The sequence below is a fragment of the Stenella coeruleoalba genome (genome assembly GCF_951394435.1).
Source record: "Stenella coeruleoalba genome assembly, chromosome: 16".
In the NCBI taxonomy this organism is placed as follows: Eukaryota; Metazoa; Chordata; class Mammalia; order Artiodactyla; family Delphinidae; genus Stenella; species Stenella coeruleoalba.
The window spans coordinates 6,278,743-6,297,986 of record NC_137162.1 but is presented as its reverse complement, the minus strand read 5'-3'; the positions used below and the strand labels follow the sequence as shown (position 1 = coordinate 6,297,986).

Sequence of the window (19,244 nt, the reverse complement as noted above, 5' to 3'; positions counted from 1 at the left end):
TCTCTCTCCTTATCTTTTCCCCTTCAAGCTTCAAATGAAGAAGGATGACTTGTTTGCTTCCCTCCTCTCTTCTCTCTTCCAGGACAGAGCTTTCCTTGCCTGCCTGCCCGTCTTTGATCAGCCTTTTTGAAGCAAAGCAGGATGTTCCTTCTCTGCTTTTTCTCTGCAAAACCGTAATCTGCTGGGCTCTAATTAATGCATCCCCTAGGACGCTCGAGTTTTCCTCCACATTCCTAGCTCTGGATGTATTTGGGGGTCACACCATATTTCACATAATTTTTAATTCTATATTCTTTCTCAAAATTTACCAGGCTGGTGCTCCTCTAGTTGCATTTTTATTTCCCCTCGCGATTGATTCTTCTGCCAGGAAGCAGTTGATCGAACACAGCTTTGTCTCTGGTCTGATTCTCTCCTCGCAAGATCACGAAGTTGACTACATAACTCCGGAATTTCTCTGTTGATGCACGGTCTGCTGCTTTTGTAACAACAGCACAAAGATCTGGGAAATTAAAATTCTCAGGAGCTCCATCCCCACGCAGCAGCTTGCTCCGTCAGTGTTCCCACCCCGTCTTGGTGGTCGACACCAGACGACGCAGCACTCACTCCCCTGACTCTTCCTGGAACCCCAGCCATAAGTATTTCACAGTATGCCTCTTTGCCAAGTTGTGCTCTGTGCCAGGTACCCGGGGTGGGGCGGGTGGACATTCTCCAGGTGCCGGAGACAGGAGCTGGTCCTGAGACTCAGACGCTCTGCAGAATCTGGTCAGAGAGATGGACCCCTCTGTGAGGGAGAAACCGGGGACCCTGCCAGTTACCTGTGCCTTTGGGGGACAGGCCTGGGATGAAGGACAGGGAGTAGAGAGCAAGTGGCAAGGCCAAGCACAGGGGGCAGATCTGTCCTATTTAAATGTTACTCAGGAATACTCTACCCAGTCGTTCATCTTCATAATTTAAAACTAATAAGTTAATGTCACTGGTTTGCAGATTGTTTTATTTAGTGTAAAAAGGAGCTATTAGGAATTCCCTTGAAGATACCCTCATCTCTTTATCCATCAAGGGTTTGATGCCCTATGAAAACCACCTGAAAGTTAACAGACCAACCCGGACGTCTCCATTTACGCCTGGTCTCAGTTTCGCTAGCTTAGAGTTTTCACAAACATGTGGAAGCTGTTGTTGGAGTTGGCCTGTAGTTTCTGTGTGTCCCTGGCGCTCATCTGTCCTTTTTCTGGTTTTCCTTCATGTACCCACCCTTCTCCCCAACCCGCACCAGCCCCTGAGGCTGGGTGTGGTTCACACTCAGCCTGGCCCAGGGGTTGGGCACATAACCTGTTAAATTAGAGCATTCCACCCACCACTTCCCTGGTGGCACAGTGGCTGGGAGTCCTCCTGCCAATGCAGGGGACACGGGTTCGAGCCCTGGTCCGGGAAGATCCCACATACCGCGGAGCAACTGAGCCCGTGCGCCACAACTACTGAGCCTGCACTCTAGAGCCCGCAAGCCACAACTACTGAGCCCATGTGCCACAACTACTGAAGCCCACCCGCCTAGAGCCTGATTGTTTCAGGGAGGGGCCCATGACCCAATGAAGGACAATAAGTTGCATTTTGAGGACTTTTGCTGAGCTTAAAAGAAGGGTCCTTTCTTCTACTTGCCCTCTGAGGATGTAAGTCTGGAGCTGCCTGAAGACTCTCTGTCACCGCAAAAATAAACAGTGCCTGAGAATGAACTCAACACAGAAGAAGGTAGGGGCCAAAGATGGACAGAGAATGGATTCTGATAACATCAGTTAGGCCCTGTAACCAGTCATACCTGAAGCCGTCTCTGGACTTTTCGATAGCATGAACCTACCTATGCTTGGTCTTTAAGCCAGTTTGAATTAGCTTTTATGTTCTTTGCACACAGTGACCTCTATGTTAATTTGAAGGTTGGAAATATCTAGCCTTCAAAACAGGTCCATCTTTTAGGTGTGACAGTGAAGTGCCGACTTCCCGTGTATGTGTTAGAGACTCTCTACTTTCAGGTGTATTGGACACCACTCAGGAGAGGGGTGACTGTAATTCTCAGGTGTGTGTGGTCCTGTGTGCTCCACCTGGCTCTCGTAGGAGCAGTGTAGCTCTGCATGGAATTAACCCAGAAGCACGGCATGTTCACGCCTCCCTGACTGGCCCAGTCCCAGAATCAAAGAATGTTAAGACCGTCTCAGGTGGCTGATGGGTTTTCCATTGGCTGCTCACTCAAGGTCAGGCACAGGGCTGGGCTTTCCTATGGGTCATTGTACTTATTTTCACAACCACCAGTCTCGGCTAGAGTCTTTATCTCCATTTTAAATACAAGGCAACTGGCGCTCAGAGAGGCCCAGTGACGGGTCACTGCTTGGGCTATTGTGCTCCGGGACATGGACGTCTATCTGATGATCCCAGAGGGCCTACCTCCAATTGGTCTGTCACCTTGGCCCAGATGCCAGCAGGGCTGACCCCACCCTGTCCTTCATCTCTGTGTCCTCCAGGTGCCTGTGCCTGGTTTTCCAGGAGAGCTGGGCCCTTAGTCCCACACAGCCCTTCAGTCCTCTAACTGATCCCACCCTCCTCCCTCTGCCCCTCAAACCTTCCCACTGTGCCCTGGAGACTCATGGTCCCCCTCGAACTGCCCTCCCCCTGACGCGTTCTTGAATGTTCCCATCACCTCCTCGCCCCAGTCCACGTTTGCTGCTGTGGTTTCCCTGTGTGGGACTGGAGCGGGCAGGGGAGCCAGTTCTGAACAGACTGTTAGATTCCAATGGTAAATACTTAAAAATGGATCCGGTATCTCAAGGACTGGGGGGAACGTGAGGAAACAGAACCCCCGTCCTCTGATGGTCAGAGTGGAAACCGGGCGGGCACGCTGGCAGGACACGGCGGCAGGACTGTGCAGGTCACACCCTTCCCTCCTTCAGGCGCCTCCATTGGAGCCACGCCCGGGTCACGGAGCCTGAGGCCTGCGGGGCCAGTCATTGGCAGCTGAGAGAGACTGGAAACCACCTAAATGCACATGGCGGAGAAAACGAGAGGAAGCGCGGGTGTCTGTGGAACGGAAGTAAGTGCGTGGTGAGGGAAGAGGCCGCCCCTCACGCGCCAGGAAGGATGATGCCCAAACGATGCTGAGTGCAGACGCCGACCGCAGGGCACACGGCGCTGCCCTCCTTCACGTACATGTAAGGCGCGCAGGTGGCCCACGCCACGAAGAACAGCAGCGGCCGGGGGGACACGTGTTGGGGGTCGGCGGGGGGTTGTGTGTGTGGTGTGCACGTGGGGCAGGGACGCCCCAGGAAAGGACGGGCATGGGGATGTGCAGCCGGAGGCCCGGCTGCACCCTCCCTCAGGCCGGTCCAGCCGCCAGCCGGGCCCAGGGCTGCGCGGGCTGACCAGGCCGCGGCCAGACTCAGGTGCTGTTATTCTGGAGAATTCCGTCCACTAGCGGCTGTACTGTCTGTCCGTAAGAGCCGCCAATGCGATTACTCATTAATTCAAGAGTACCTGTAAACGCTCACAGCGCGGCAGGACTCACAGGAGGCGAGGCTGCCAAGAGCGCCGCCTCCGCTCCCCTGCGCGGGGCATCTGTCTCCATCCACAGTCGCTAAACCCCGACCAGGGCCCCTGATCTCCACTTCGCTCCCGTTGTGTTTAGTGTGTTAAGTGTGCTGAGTTGTCCAAGGTGCATTGTGTGCCTGGGGTATGTTGTGTGTGGCATGTTGTGTGTGTGTGTTGTGTTGATATGTGTGGTATGTTGTGTGCGATAAATTGTGTGTGTGTTACAGGGTGTCTGTGGTGCTTGTACTGTGTGTGTTGTGGTGTGTGGTATATAGTGTGTGGTACGTGTGTGCTAAGGTGTGTATGTGTGGTATGTGTAGTATATTGTGTGGTGTGTGTGGTATATTGTGTATGTGTGTGGTGTGTATGTTGTGTGTGTGTGGTATATTGTGTGTGGTGTGTATGTTGTGTGTGGTGTGTGTGGTATATTGTGTGTCTGTGGTGTGTATGTTGTGTGTGGTGTGTGTGGTATATTGTGTGTGTGTCTGTGGTGTGTATGTTTGTGGTGTGTGTGGTATATTATGTATGTGTCTGTGGTGTGAATGTGGTGTGTGTGGTATATTGTGTGTGTGTGGTGTGTGTGGCATATTATGTATGTGTCTGTGGTGTGTATGTGGTGTGTGTGGTGTGTGTGGTATATTGTGTGTGTGTCTGTGGTGTGAATGTGGTGTGTGTGGTATATTGTGTGTCTGTGGTGTGAATGTGGTGTGTGTGGTATATTGTGTGTCTGTATGTTGTGTGTGTGGTATATTGTGTGTGTGTGGTGTTGTGTGTGTGTGTGGTATATTGTGTGTGTGGTGTGTCTGTTGTGTGTGTGTGTGGTATATTGTGTGTGTGTCTGTGGTGTGAATGTGGTGTGTGTGGTATATTGTGTGTCTGTGGTGTGTACGTTGTGTGTACGGGCTGTGCACCGAGGTTCCTTCTCCGCCATGGCATGCAGTACTCGCAGACCCACGGCGCACAGTCCCGCGTTCCCTGGGCCGCCGCTGTCCCGGGCCCTCCGTCCTTCCCTCCGCAGACCTGCACTCTGGTGGCAGCGGCCAAAGCAAAGCAGGACTTTGAGGACACAAGCTGCTCGTTCACAAACTAGACAGATAAACCCAGTCAAGAGGCTGAGGCAGCTGGGAATCTGTCAACAGACTGGTCTGCCTGGGGAGCCCACAGAGCCCGCCGGGGCCGGTTGCTGCGACTGGAAGGCAGGGCTGGCTTGTCCTCGGCAGCAGAAGGGATTGTTTCCTGCATCGGGCAGGGGCCCCTGCCACCCAGGCCCGTACTCAGCTCACCTGGATCTGTGCTCAGTCAGCCCCTCACTTTGTGTCCTAGTGAGAAGAGGCCCTTTTCATTTTTATTAAGCAAGCAGCTGAAATGCTAATACCTAATGTCCTATTTTTTTAACACTGGGAGTTGTTTGGCATCAAGCCACAAAAACAAAAGATATTCCCCAAATCCTTGGCTGCTGAAACCCAGCCAACCTACAAGGCCTGAGAACAGCCTTGAAAGAGGAGCGGCGAAGGAAGGCGAGCTGAGATGGGAGTGGGGGGCTGCGGTGCCCTCCACGTTGCCGGGCAAGGGCTCCTCGGTTCTGCCAGGCAGGGGCGAGGTCCGTCACTCTAGTGCTTTAGAGCGGTTGGAGAAGGGGGTGGTCTGCGGTAGCTGTGCTTAAGGCCAGAGCTGCCACTGTCAAGGTCACTTACCTGAGACCAGAACAAGTGCTGAGACTGACCGTGGAACCAGAATAGCCCTGCACGTGTCCATGGTAGTAACAGTGACCCTGAAAGGAGGAGAAAGTCGGTTCAGTCATGCTGTCTTCTTGCCCACTCACAATAAACCAATGGCCTCCAATCATCTTGTTTTCAGCTACAGAATTTCCTTTCGCATAAAATATTGAACCAGCCAGCGGTCTTAATGTTTCATGCCAGCCCCACGTGACCCAGCCAGGATCTATGGCAGGAATATCTGATTTACTTAGAGATTATCAACAGGGTTTCTAATCGCATCCCGGTTCCATTCTCGTCTCTCTGACACCCTTCAGGAAAGCCCTGATGCGGAAGGTTTTACAAACTCCAGCAGCTGAACAAATCACATTGCCATTTTCCGCATTACAAATAGTCTTTTGTAATGAGATGAGGAACCGTGTGGGGTAATTAAGCACACTGTGAAATGCAATAAAATGAGGCCAAATCTATGGCTTATGAAAACAGAAAAGGCTATGAGAAGAAGGGGGTGAGGAGAGATAGCGGGTACCTCGATGAACTGCCCAATTGAGAGCAGAAAGACTCTTAGCAGGAGAGAAAAATAGGAAGGTTTTCTAAGACCGAAGTCCTTGGGTGACATGCCTGCAATATTCCATTTCTTTAATAATGTCACTTGCAAAAAGAAACCGTGGCACGGACACGTCCTTAGTGAAGATAGATAGCTGTCCGGAATCAAGGTTAATTTTATTGTTGAACAAATGTTATGTCGCAGCCCCAGTTAAGTGGCTGGCTGGCAAGAAACGCTAAGTGCACTTAGTGCTCATTCCTCATTCAAGGCCTCTGAATGCCAGCGGCGTGCGGTCCCGAGGCAAAGGGCTGCGTCTTCTAAGGGACAGGAGAAGTGGACACTGGGGTTTCAGCCTCAGCACACAGCTCCTTCAATCAGGACCACAGTTAATCACTTTTTCCAGGGCAGGGCAGGGTGTCCAGTTGTCCTGCCTGACAGGGACAACATTCCAAAGACCACCTTGACTTTGCTAAGAAAGAGGGCCGGATGGGATTGAGTGGCCAGGGAAATCCCATATCATGAAAAAGGGGCCAAGATGATCTCTTTGTCACTGAACAGAGGACAAAATTTTGGGATCATCTGAAAAGGCAATTACAGGAAGGGAGTGCTGTAGTACATTTGTTATTTTGACTTTTTCTTATTGATTCTGGAAGTTCTTTACATATTCAGGATATTAATTATGTGAGAAATGTCTTCTTAACTGACTTACGATATCTTTTATTGTATTTATTACAAGAGTTTCCAATTCTTATACAAATTTATGCATATTGTGTATTGCTTAAGATGGCTTTCTTCAACGTTATACATATGTCCTCTCTTATTTGCTTCTATTTCCTAGAATTAGTTCTTAGAATTAGTTATTTAATCTAAATTGGAATTCATTCTTGTGGAGGTATGAGGTTGGCCTCCAACCTTCTCCACAAACTAAGAGACAGCTGTTCTTCACCACCATTTTCCTTTTCTGACTGATTTGAAACGTCACCTTGTCAGATATCGAATGCCCACATATGTCTGTGGCTCCATCTCCATGTTCTCTATGCTGGTCCACTGAGGCGAACCTCCATCTGTCCATTCCTGAGCCAACACCACACTGTTTTAATTCCTATTATTCTATAGGAACATTTTGATATCAGAGCAAGTTCTCTTTTCTGATTGTGATTAAATTCACATACCATAACATCCACCTTTTCAAAGCATACTGTTATGGGTGTTAGTACATTCATAATGTTGTACAACCATCACATCTAATTCCAAAACATTTTCATCACCCCCAAAGGAAACCTCACACCCGTTAGCAGACACTTCCCATTGGCCACGCCTGGCAACCACTAAACTACTTCCCGTCTCGATGGGTTTGCCTATTCTATTCATTGCATTGCGTTTCACATTAAGTGGAATCACACAAAATGTGGCCTTTTGTGTCTGGCTTCCTTTACTTAGCAGAATGTGTTCAAGGTTCATTCATGTTGTAGCAAGTATTAGTACTTCATTCCTTTTTTTTTGCTGAATAAAATGACATTGTAGGGATATACCAAATTGTGTTTTCCCATTCATCGGTTGCTGGGGATTTGGGCTGTTTCCACTTTTAGACTATTATGAATAATGCTGCCATGAACAGTTATGTACAAGTTTTTGTGTGGACATATTTTTTTGGTTCTCTGGGGTCTACACTATGGGTAGGTATATGGTTATATATCTGTAAGTGGGATTGCTGGATCTTATGGTGACTCTGTTTACATCCTGAAGTACTGCCGAAGCTTTCCCAAGCAGCTGAACCATTTTACATTCTCAGTGTATGGGATGAAGGTATGAACGTGTCCACACCCTCACCCACATTTGTTATTGTCTATGATGTTGATTACACCCATCCTAGTATATGTGAAGTAGTGTCTCACTGTGGTTTTGATTTTCATTTTCCTAATAACGTAGGACGTTGAACATCTTTTCACATGCTTAGTGGCCATTTATGCATCTTTTCTGGAGAGACGTCTGTTCAAATCCTTTGCCTGTTCTTTAATTGTTTTTTTTTTTTGTCCTTTTATTGTTAAGTTGGAAGAGTTCTTTATATCCCTAGATTCTAGACCCTTACCAGAGCTATGATTGGCAAATGTTTTCTCCCATTTTGGGGGTTGTCTTTTCGCTTTCCTGATGTCTTCTGTAGCACAAAGCCTGATCATTTTGATGAGGTCCAAGCTCTCTATTTTCTTAGTTTGGTTGCTGATGCTTTAGGTGCCGTATCTGTGAGACCCTTACCTAACCTAAGGTGATAAAGACTTACACCTACGTTTTACGAGTTTTATAGGTTTAGCTCTTACATTTAGATGTTTGATTCACTTTGAATTAATTTTTGTATCTGCTTAAAGTAGGGCTCCAATTTCACTCTTCTGCATGTGGATTATCCAGGTGCCCTGAACCATTTGTTAGAAAACGATTCTTTCCCCAATTCGTCTTGGCAACCTTGTGGAGAGTGAGTTTTCTTTTGATACTATTTTTTCTTCAGAAGTTTCTACAGTATTATTGCCTGTTTTCTCTTTCAGGTGAATTTTAGAATCAAATTTTAAGCTCTGCAATAATCCTTTGAGATTTCAGCTCGACTAATTTGAATGTAGAGGTCACTTTAGTCAGGATTTGTAGTTTTCAAATAAAAAGTTTTTCTATTCATATACACGGTATGTCTCTCCACATAATAAGGCCATTTTTACATCCTTCTGCCTAGTTTTAGATGTTTTTATTTTGAACGGCTTTGGAAAGTTTTCACTTGCCTTATGTCTAGGTATTGTATAGGCTTGTTGATATCATAAATAGGGTCTTTTTATCTGTTACATCTTATACACGGTTATTTTTAATGTAAAGGAAAGCTTTTTTATTTTTTAAAGTTGATCTTGTATCAGAGACTCCTGCTGGGCCATCTTATCAGTTTAACAATTTGTAGCATAGCTTGGATTTTTTATGTTGTTGACTATACCAGCTGGAAATAATGACATTTTCTGGGCCTCCTTTTTGACCCCCATACAACGTTGAGGAGTGGGGTGGCCCGGTGGCCAGGGACAGAGGTGGGAGAGGGGATTGCCCACAGAGGGAAAGCACACGCACAAACATGGGCAATGGGGGAGGGGGGCAGTTCAGGGAGGGGCTTTGTCTGCTTGGCTGGGAGATTCAGGCGTGGAGGCAGACTCACTGCCCCACGTCTCCTCTGGCGAGGGTGTCCTCTTCAGTGGGCACGTGGTCCAGGGAAGGGGGCACGAGGGATAGTGCTGGGGGATACTGCCAGCCAGCCGCCAGGCATCCAGCCAGGCCATGGGGGACCCTTGCTGCCAGCCTGCCTCTTCGGTTTCCATGGGAAGTAACTTTGGAAAGGCTCCATGGTTCCCCCTCTCTAGGTAACTCTAGCTTTGGGTACTTAAGGGAGTCATGATAACAATTCTCTAAACATGGGGAGGTTGTGTAACTGGATTGTAATGCCCCAGGGCATCAGAGCGGCCTGGTCCCCTCTGCCCAGAGTGGGGGGATTTCAGCCGTGGGAACCCAGCAGACATGTTGGAGCTGAGATGACTCAGGAAGTGAAGGGACCCAGTTAGGCTAGCTAGGGGAACGAGCACCACTGGTTTTTGACTTACCCATCTTTGAGGGTCCTGTACATTAAATAATTTGCTCCATTTTAGATAACTGTGAAATACTGCTATAGGAAACCAAGTATTGGTTAAAAAATCAAAAACCAAATGGTGACAACAGTCTTAATGACCAACCTCTGAAATTTCAAACTCATTTATTCTCAGTGTCGATTTACTTTTTAATAGATTACTTATCAAATGTGCTTTCAAATTAAATACCCAGAAATATAAGCTTATTAAAGAATGAGCTGAGAACAAATTAGTATAAAATTAATTTCCAGTTCAACAACTAGGCTGCATTATTGCTTATAAAAGAGGAGGGGGTGAAGAAAAAAAGAGGAGCGGGTGGATTCTAGCTCTTGTACTCTGGTCCTTAAACAACCCCAACTCTCTTAGTCAGTACCAGAGTTAACACCTCCTTTCTAAGCTCTAAAACTACCTTCTGTTCATCTTCAGACAGTTGACTAGCAAGCCCATTGCTCACTCTTGACTATTACTAGAACTCCAAGTTCCAGATCCTCCAGGACAATTGCAGTCTCATGAAGTTTTGTTTTTTCAATATGATTAATTAAATGTTTAAACAAATGTGATTTGGTTTTTATAATATAGAAGTCATCATATAGATAAATTGACAAATCAGAGAGACAGACTCATCACACTAGGTGTCACATAATTGGTTGGGGAATTTGACCACGGGGAGTGGAGGAGATGTACGTTCCTACTCCTCTGGGGGGCTTGATCCCCTTTGGCGGTGGCCGGGGTCGAGAGAGAGAAGTGCAGGCAGCATCACATGGGGGCCAGCAGTGCCCACTCAGCAAAGTCTCCAGGTGAGTGTGTGTCCGCACGTCTGAGGGCCAGGTTGCCTCCTATAGACTGATGTTAACAGGCGGGAACCTGCCAGGCCTTGTAGATTTGCAAACGTGTGGCCTGTTGGATCTGGATGTGGCCACACCTGTGAGAGACGCAGGCATCCACCATGCCTTGGAGGTCTTGGGCCCCAGGGCCCACTGGATCTGTCGATCACAACAATTACCCTTGCAAGCCTCCCCAACTGCATCCCCTCCAATTGCCTCAAGAGAGCCAAACCATACCGTCTCTTTCTTTCTCTCATGCTCACGTCTCTAAAGACGTGGCTGAACAAGACATCATCTTATTTGCACAGTCGTCTTGGCTTAGTTCTGCTGATCCGATACATTCTCTTTCTACCAGCAAAACATAACAGAAAATAGTCCCAAACATGCATAACCACAAAATTACATCTTTTCCTTTACAAAACCTCTAACCATTTATTTTATATACTTATTACTTAACCTAATGCATTTCCCCCCTCCGGTAAAATAAACTCTCCTTCTGTTTAATACTATCAATCAAATATAATGGTGGGGAAGAGGATATAGAATAAGAACACTTGAGCTTGAAAATAGTAGCCCTCAACTCTATGCCATACGGGAAGTAAAATAAAAATTCTGTTACCCAACTCTCAGTGGACTAGAAAGAAAGGAATTTTATACGCTAAATAGCTAACAAAAGTGGCCTGACCTCGTGATTAAAAAGGACCCGTGAGCAGACAAATTCCATTAGGGAGTAAGCTGAGCGAAAATTATTTTCCATGTTCTTTTCCTTGGGAACTTTAAAGGGCCTCCCCGGCTACATGCAATGTGACAAACGGTCTTGATTTAGCATTTGAATCGCACGGTGTTGTAGCTGGAAGGGAACTTCAGGCCGTCCAAGACCAACCTTCCCTGAACAGATGTGGAAACTGAGGCCCTGACTGGTTAAATAACTGTCTAAGGTTACAGAGCTGGTTCATGGCAGAGCAGGGACTAAAAGTCAAGCCTCTCGTCCCCAGGCCGGACAGCTCCCCGCCACATCTTGCTGCTATGAACATGTGCCCTCGCGATGAAAAGTTATCACCTAAAATCCAAACTCGGACGGAATACTTGTTCAAGTACAGCAGAGCCTCATCACTCAGGGAATCCGAGGAAAGTAAAGTCGTTTCCAGACTCAGAAATATCTGCAGATAGGAGGGGTGTGAGGGTGAGTGGTGTGTGTGTGCACACGTGCATGTGCGTGTGCCTGAGCTGCTGACCTGCGCTTCAGCACACCTATGGTCCAGCCTTTCCTCCCCTGTGTGGAGCATCAGGCCCCCACATACCAAGGGTTTGCTTGAGACTGAAAGAAGGTTACAGTGCATTCAAGCAAAAGTGACTCTGCAGCCCCGTGTGTTTCTCTGACTGACATTACGCTTTCCCCTGAGAGTGTACGGGACGGATTGTTAAGAAGTAAGTCAGCACACCCATGCTCCCTAGGCCATGTCTGCTCCCAGCTCTAACAAGAACCGTGTCTGCTTAAAAGATTGGGAAGGACCAATCTCAGGGGCCGCTCACGTTACTTTGCGGTGCTGGCATTCGGCAGGAGAGAACGCAGCTTACAAAACCATGTTCACGATCTTTGGGAGTACCCTGCAACCTGGGCCGGGAAACAGCACCGCTGTGCTAGTGAGCGCGCTGGACCGATCTGGAGTTGGAAGTCTTGTGCTTTGAGACTCAGTCTCTATTTTTAATTTGTAAAACGTGATTGACACTTGCTGCCCGGGGTCTTAGGGATCGAATCAATCTGTGAAATGTGTGTCCTTGTCACAGATCTGGGATATGACAACATGTACTTAAACCCATTATGCTGTAAGCGCTCACTTTTCTAGAAGCCTGACTGTGCGCCAGGTTCAGTGTCTGTTTCGTGTTCACGGTCCCGGCTGGTTCAGGGCTCAAGCTGGGATTTTAGCCTGGGCAGGCTGCCTCCCTGGCTTCTGAACCCACTCTCTACACACAGCGCTTCCAGACAGAAGGCTGTCCCAGAGCCTCTCCTGACACCCTTAGAGAAGGAAAGTCACCGCACCTGAAGCTCCTCTGGGAACTCATTGCACATTCCATGTGGATTTGGCTCCTAAAGCGTCTTCGCCACGGGTGCATCGTGTTGTCTGTGGTCAGACGGTATGTTCCTTGAGGATGGGGAATGTGGCCCCCTCCCTCCTGTACACCGCCACATGGCACTAGACCTCACTCAGTTCCGCTGGACTTCAGAGTGATGCACTCAGCAAATCCCCAGAGGGCTTTCTGCCCCTCCCTGTATCCCAGGACAACAGGTCAGCAGAGCATCCTCTGCTCTCCCCAAGAAGTACCTGCTGGGTCTCTCTCTTTGCCAACGAACACCAGCCCATCCCTGAATCCACCTCGCTAGTTTTCTCTACTAATCCACAACACAAGCAGCACGGCCATGGACATACAACAGACACGCTCCAGTGTTCTGTCTGCATCATAGTGGTGAGGAGCTCAGATTCTAGACTCAGGCTGTGAGAGTCTGAATCCTTATTAGCTGGGGGCTTAGTCTAGTTACTCAAGTCCTCTATGTCTCAGCTTCCTCATCTGGGTGTAAAAATAGCAGAAACTGATTTATCGCGAGGATCAAACAACAAAATGTGTGCAAAGCGCTTCGCACAATGCCTGGCATGTTGTTGGTGCTCACTTCAGGTTACATTGGGCACTCAACAAACATTTGTTGTTGAATGGGTGTATAAATGAATGAGTGAATGAACGCATGCATGAAGAGGTAAGGTATGTCACCATGATGGAATGGGAATACTGGTCTCAGAACTTTGGACTCGATGAAGGAGGCACTGAGGAAGCTCTCGATGATTTGTGAGGACTGAAACACAAGTGCAAAAGGGAAGGGCATAGATAGAAAAATGCTCTAGAAGGATCACGTAGGCAGGAGTGGTGGCTGCATTAAACATAGGTGAGACGAGAAGTGGGGAGGAATGTCAGGTGGCCATGACAATCTTCCAGCCGCGGAGAAGGGAGGAGCTGAGCTGCAGCAGCAGGTATGCCAGCGGATCAGGAAGCGGGGAAAGATGGCTGTGAAGGTGGAAATCAACACAGGACACGGCGAGGACCTGAGGGGAAGAGGGGGTGCGTAGTGCCTTGGTCAGTGGGAGGACGGAGCAGCCTTCTGAGACAGAGGCAAGCCCGGAAGAGCAGATGAATTAGACGTGCAGAGAGTATGGAGATGTTAGGGAAGTTAAGTCCATTTTAAATCATTTTTTAAGAATGTGATAACAGGCCTAGCTCGTACCTAGTACCTGTACGAGACGAGAATGGTCTCTGCCTTCCCTCCTACCCCCAGAATCATCTTCCATCCTCTTCAGATGTTCTCTAACAGAGATGGGATGTAGCTGACTCTCAAATACCCATTTGCCCTGACATGTTCAGTCCTAGCCGATTGTAAAAGGTTCTACTCTTTTTTGATAGGAAACACATTTGCCATGGAAATGAATGGGATGTCACTCAAATAATACTTTTGATCAAGATATGGGATTTCATGCCTGTCTGATGGTCCAGCCTCAGTTAATATTGAAGGTCCCCTTTGGATGTCTATTATAGGAAATGTTTTCATAAATTTTTTGAATGAGAAACACATACAACAAATGGAACCCTTCAGGTGTAGAAGGTCAGATCTTTTTCCTTCTCGCCTTCTCCATGCCCATGGTCCCAGCAGCCACCATCTCCTCTTACCCGGGCTTTGGGCTCTTCCACGAGAGCCAACTGCCTGACCTTGCTGGATCTCTGCTCTTGACCCTCTGATGACCTTCAAGCTGCAGCCAGTGGAATCTTCCAAAGTCTATCCCTAGTTATGACATCCCCTTGGTTGACACTTTTTAATGGCTTCCTCCTCCATGACAACCAAATTGTCACCTTGGCCTCCAAGTCCTACATACTCTGGTCCCTGTCAAATTGTAGACATTTCCCCACTTCCAAGTAAAAGTTGGCATCAGCCAGAAACGTCCTTCCCTTTCCCATCCTCTGGTTCATGCCTCCTTAAACTTCAGATCTTGGTTCACATGTTCCTTCCTCCATGAAGTCTTCCATGATTCCTTAGACTAGATTAGGCCCCTTCGCCTTTCTTCCAGTGCACTTAGCACAGATTTGAATTTGGTCTGTGATTCTTGGAATAATGTCAGTCTCTACCCTCCAGCTCCATGTGGGTTTCCTGTCTGTTTTTATCGTCAGTGGGAGTCACAGGGCCTGGCACAATGGGGATGCTCAGTTAACATGCATGTAATAGAAGGATGTGTTTGGACCAAAGCACTGACAGCGTTTAGGAGACTTTCTGGAGGGCATTCTGGCCTTTCCCAGAGTTGTCTTTTGGGATGTAGACAACATAAATATCATGGGCATTGTCTCCCACAGGCCTTATTAAAAGAGACAGTATAAGACATAATCTTCCCTTAGATGTGGCCAGCAAGGGCTTAAGCCACAAATATTTCATCCTGTCAGGATAATAGAGAGAGAAAAGACAGGGGATCAATTCCAAAATTAAAATCAGCCACTAGTTTGCTTGTCAACCAGCTTACACTGATTGTTGAGAGATTAAATTTAAAAAAGAAAGATGCTAGCGAAAAAGTGGTTCTTATTTTATATATAATTTTAAATTTAGGGAAATCCATTGTGTTCTGACTTTGGGGGAAAAGGGGATGAATCAGCACATTTCTTTTTGTTTCCCAGCCCGATTCAGTAGAAACAAAACCTCCAAAGCTGCATCTGTGTCCTCACCACGAAAGACAGTTTATGAGGCCCTGAGCTCCCCTTAAAGGGTTTCTGCTGGAACATGGGCTGTCTAGGGCTAAGGGTTTTCTTTAGTGAACGAGATTGTTCACCCATCTTTACAGTAACGTGGCTGACAGCTCAGAACAGGCACTCAAAGGAATGGGGGAAGGTGGCCCCAGATTACGAGAAAAGTCACTGTTTTTCTAATTGTAAAAGCAATATATGCTTGCCGTTTCTGGAGGTTTCGGGTTGCCGATTAACCCAGCCTCCAGTTGGTTCACCTACTGAAGAAAGATTCCAAGAGTCCAATGAAGATCAAAAAACACTACGAGCTTAACTACTTCTGAAAGAGGGCTTTCTGGTATATTCCATCAGAGGACACAACTTAGGTCAGGGCAGAAGTGAGGCTTCCTGCAATTTCTAACCCTTGTCTCCCCTCATCTCCCCACCCTGCTCTCATTAGCCAAGCCTGAGGACCCATCTTGGTGAAGCTGGTGCCGCAGCAGACCATTGCTTGGAACACTCCACAGAGGGGCCGGCAGGGCTCAACCACACTCGGCCGAGGGAAGACAGCAAGGCTAGCTCACGGCCTTTCCAAGGCAGGGGCTCTGCCCCTTCCCCAGTTAGCAGGGACCAGCGGTTGCCAGGACTTGCTTCCTCTCGCCCTCCTCTCCCTGAGAAGATGCTTCCATGGGGAGGAGTGAGGGGGTGAGTCAGGGTGGGGGGAGGTGTTTGCCTGTCTATACAGTGACCTCGTGGAAAGATGAGAAATGTAACCTGTCCACCACCCCATATATACATCAATCAGCCCAAACAGAAAAATACGGAGTCTCCACCAGAGACAACTACCATCAGCATTCCAGTGCCCTTCCATCCAGGCTGTTTTCTAAGATGCCTGGATTTATAGCCTTCAGCCTTCGCAACCCAAGTCCCAAACAGCCCCAGTGGCTGCTGGACCCTCGTTTATCTAGTCCTCCATTTCTTCTTCTCTCTTATCATATGTTTTCTTCCCAGATGAGAAAAAAGGACCAAAAATGCCCTAAGAAGAGGAAATTGGTCAGGGAGATGGAGACAGAAAACATGAAACTATTAAAATAACTTTGGAAGAATATCTTACATCTTCTAGATGGTCTGTAATCAACAAGCACCTTCACTATCATCTATAAGGGAGATTCGGAGGATGTGAGCCTACCGTCAAGTATTTCTAGGATCTCTTTTTTCTGTTTCTATTCGGAACAACAATTTACACTGTAAGGAGAGCTTTTGTGCTAATTCTAGAGGCGTATAAATGACATCCTCTTAGGAGAAAAAAAGAGAAAAAAAAAGTCAAATGAAGTCAGGGCACCAATGATTACTTATATCTCAGATGGACCCTCAGGTCTTCTTTTGTGGCCGCCATCCTTATCCTGTGCTCCAGGGTCATACAGCTATCTGCCTACTGAACATCTTTACTACGCTGTCCCACCACAGGCTCAGTAGGGACAAATCTGTATTCACTGTCCCTTCCGCCTTCTAAAACCAACAACTGGTCCTTAATGACACCACTGGGAAACAAACTGCCCATCCCATGGCTTAAGCAGAAGGGGGAGCATTGTTGATGCTTCTTTAGTTTTTTTTTCCCCTGTATTTTCACTCTGGAATTTTTATTGGACCTATTCTGTTCTCTTTAAAATAGTTCAGATTCTCCTCTGACTTTTCTATGATCTCGCATTCCTGGAGGTGCTACTTCTCATTTCCCTTGTCATTTACGCTGGCTTTTGTTAATTGTGTGTTTTGTAATTTTGATTTTGGGTCATCTTTGATAATATTCTTCTTCTTCTTTGTTTTTGACCTGGGAATCTCAGGTACCCTGGGCTGTAGAAATATCCCTATAGAACTATTTTCAGTTGACTTCAGCTTGGGCCCATGGGACGCAGGGTTGCTGATTTGGGACCAGTTCTGAGGTCAACATTTACTGGGAATTCCATTCCTATGCTGGTATTAGAAATTTGAACACCAGTCCACCCCATTCCAAATATACACTTTACAAGGCTAGCTCGGGTTTCACTTTCTCTATTTTTTATGAAATCTTTGTTCAATCCAGGACACCTGGAGACAATTCTCTCTGTTGCCCCTTCTCTGGACTGAAGTTTTACTTGTCCCTCTTTTCACAGAGGAAGCATCTCTCTGGGGCCCCAGCCTTTGCGGGATTCTCATTTGCAGATGCCCACTTCTTTGGTCCCAACCCCCAAGCACGGGGTCCTCTCTCTGGGTCCTGAATAGCCCGTTGGGGTCCCGTGACCTCAACTCACCAGCTTAGTGCTCTGAGCTTACATCCCTGGTTTGTTTCTGCTTCCCAGGGATTTCTTTGACTCTCCCAAGCTTGGTCAGGCATTAACAAAAATTCTGCCGACAATAATGGCTACTTGACGACATTTCAGTTGTAAATGTAAATAAAGCCTTTCTCTAAGATTATCCTTTTTAAAACGAATACCCATAGCTCTTTATTTATTTATTGCAGTACGCGGGCCTCTCCCGTTGCGGAGCACAGGCTCCGGACGCGCAGGCTCAGCGGCCATGGCTCACGGGCCCAGCCGCTCCGCGGCATGTGGGATCTTCCCGGACTGGGGCACGAACCCGCGTCCCCTGGACCGGCAGGCAGACTCTCAACCACTGCGCCACCAGGGAAGGGAAGCCCCACCCATAGCTCTTTAAAACAAGTAACCATCCTGGTCCTCAGAGGGCAGCAACTCTCTTTAATGCCCATATTCCCACCTGGGCCTGAGCACACTAAGCGTTTGTTCAGAGGAAAAAATGAATAAAGTTCGCATCTTGTCTAAGTTACATGTAAAACTTCAGATACTAGAAACGCTAAGAGGTGATAAATGTCACATTCCAGTAACAACCATGATATAGAATCATATGGACACGGTGGATACATTTAGGAAAGGTTAAGCAGAGTCAGTTTTCCTTTGAATTTCTTTAAGGGACTTACAAGTTTAATGCAGCCAAGTTCAGCCCAGGGGTGGCTGCTTTCTGAGCCGTCTCCAGTTTGGGCTTGGTTTCCAGGAAGGATTTGCCCAGCTTAGCATCCCACGGTCACTGGCAGGTGGGTTCAGTGTCAGCCTGCAATACCTTCAAGGACTGTCCTGGCACAGGCCTGGCCAAAGCCGCGTTTTTCTGGAGTTATAATGCAATGCCCAAACCGTAAGCAATGCTCAACTCGTCTCGGGGTCTAAGTGAAAGATCTAGGCCTGTGACTTTGCTTAGAATAAAACAGCTACAGAGTTTAAGCACAGATCTGATAGCAGAGTATCACGGTGGTCCAAGCATGCATGACTTACTGTGTAATTTCGGATGAGGGAGACATCAGTGCCGTCTTGCAGATAGTGGGTTTCTGTGAAACCGCTGGCAATGAGGCCTCTGTGGAGAAATAAAAACAACATAAAAGATGAGCGTAGAGTCGCAGTGATGTGTTGCTTGTGGATGTCTAGGCTGTAGCGTGGCATGGATCTGATTCCCTCCTTATTTGACAGATGACCTGCTGAGGCTCCCGTAGGGCCTTCACCTGTTCAGGTTACCCAGGGAGAGCCAGGATGAGACTCAGGCAGGTGAGATTCAGATGCATGTGCTTTGAACAGTGGCCCCCAGAGTCCACGTGGTGCTCTCCTCACCCGCTCCCGCCTCATGCCTCCAACACACACAGGCGTGTGTGTACACGTGCACATGCACACACGTGCACACACCCTGCTACGAACAGCACACGCAGATTTCTGAGTTGGGAGAACCGCCCTTCTGGAAGTCACAAGGCCCCACTAGCTAGAATCAGCAGCTCAGCTACCCGCTGGAAAAATAACTTTGGACCCACAATATTGGCCCTGCTACTTCTCCTGCAGGTGAGGGAGCCAGCTGTCAATATTAAAATGTCAAAGGATAGCTTAAAACAACGAGGGGTTTCCCTGGTGGCACAGTGGTTAAGAATCCGCCTGCCAATGCAGGGGACACGGGTTCGAGCCCTGGTCCGGGAAGATCCCATGTGCCGCGGAGCAACTAAGCCCATGCACCACAACAACTGAGCCTGGGCTCTAGAGCCCGTGAACCACAACTACTGAGCCTGTGAGCACAACTACTGAGCCTGTGCGCCTAGAGCCGTGTTCCGCAACAAGAGAGGCCCCCGCTTGCCGCAACTAGAGAAAGCCCACACGCAGCAACAAAGACCCAACGC

At 47.8% G+C, this 19,244-nt stretch overlaps 1 protein-coding gene across 1 annotated transcript in view; it reads right to left on the bottom strand.

Annotated features, from left to right (window-relative positions):
* The window catches only part of ADAM12 (ADAM metallopeptidase domain 12), a 392,674-nt gene that overhangs the window by 122,255 nt on the left and 251,175 nt on the right, over positions 1-19,244 (bottom strand). The window contains exons 4-5 of the mRNA XM_079899866.1: positions 18,364-18,442; positions 5,262-5,338 (exon numbers count right to left, since the gene is read on the bottom strand). Of these exons, the coding sequence (XP_079755992.1) occupies positions 5,262-5,338; positions 18,364-18,442 (156 nt within the window). The remainder of the gene's footprint in view (positions 1-5,261; positions 5,339-18,363; positions 18,443-19,244) is intronic.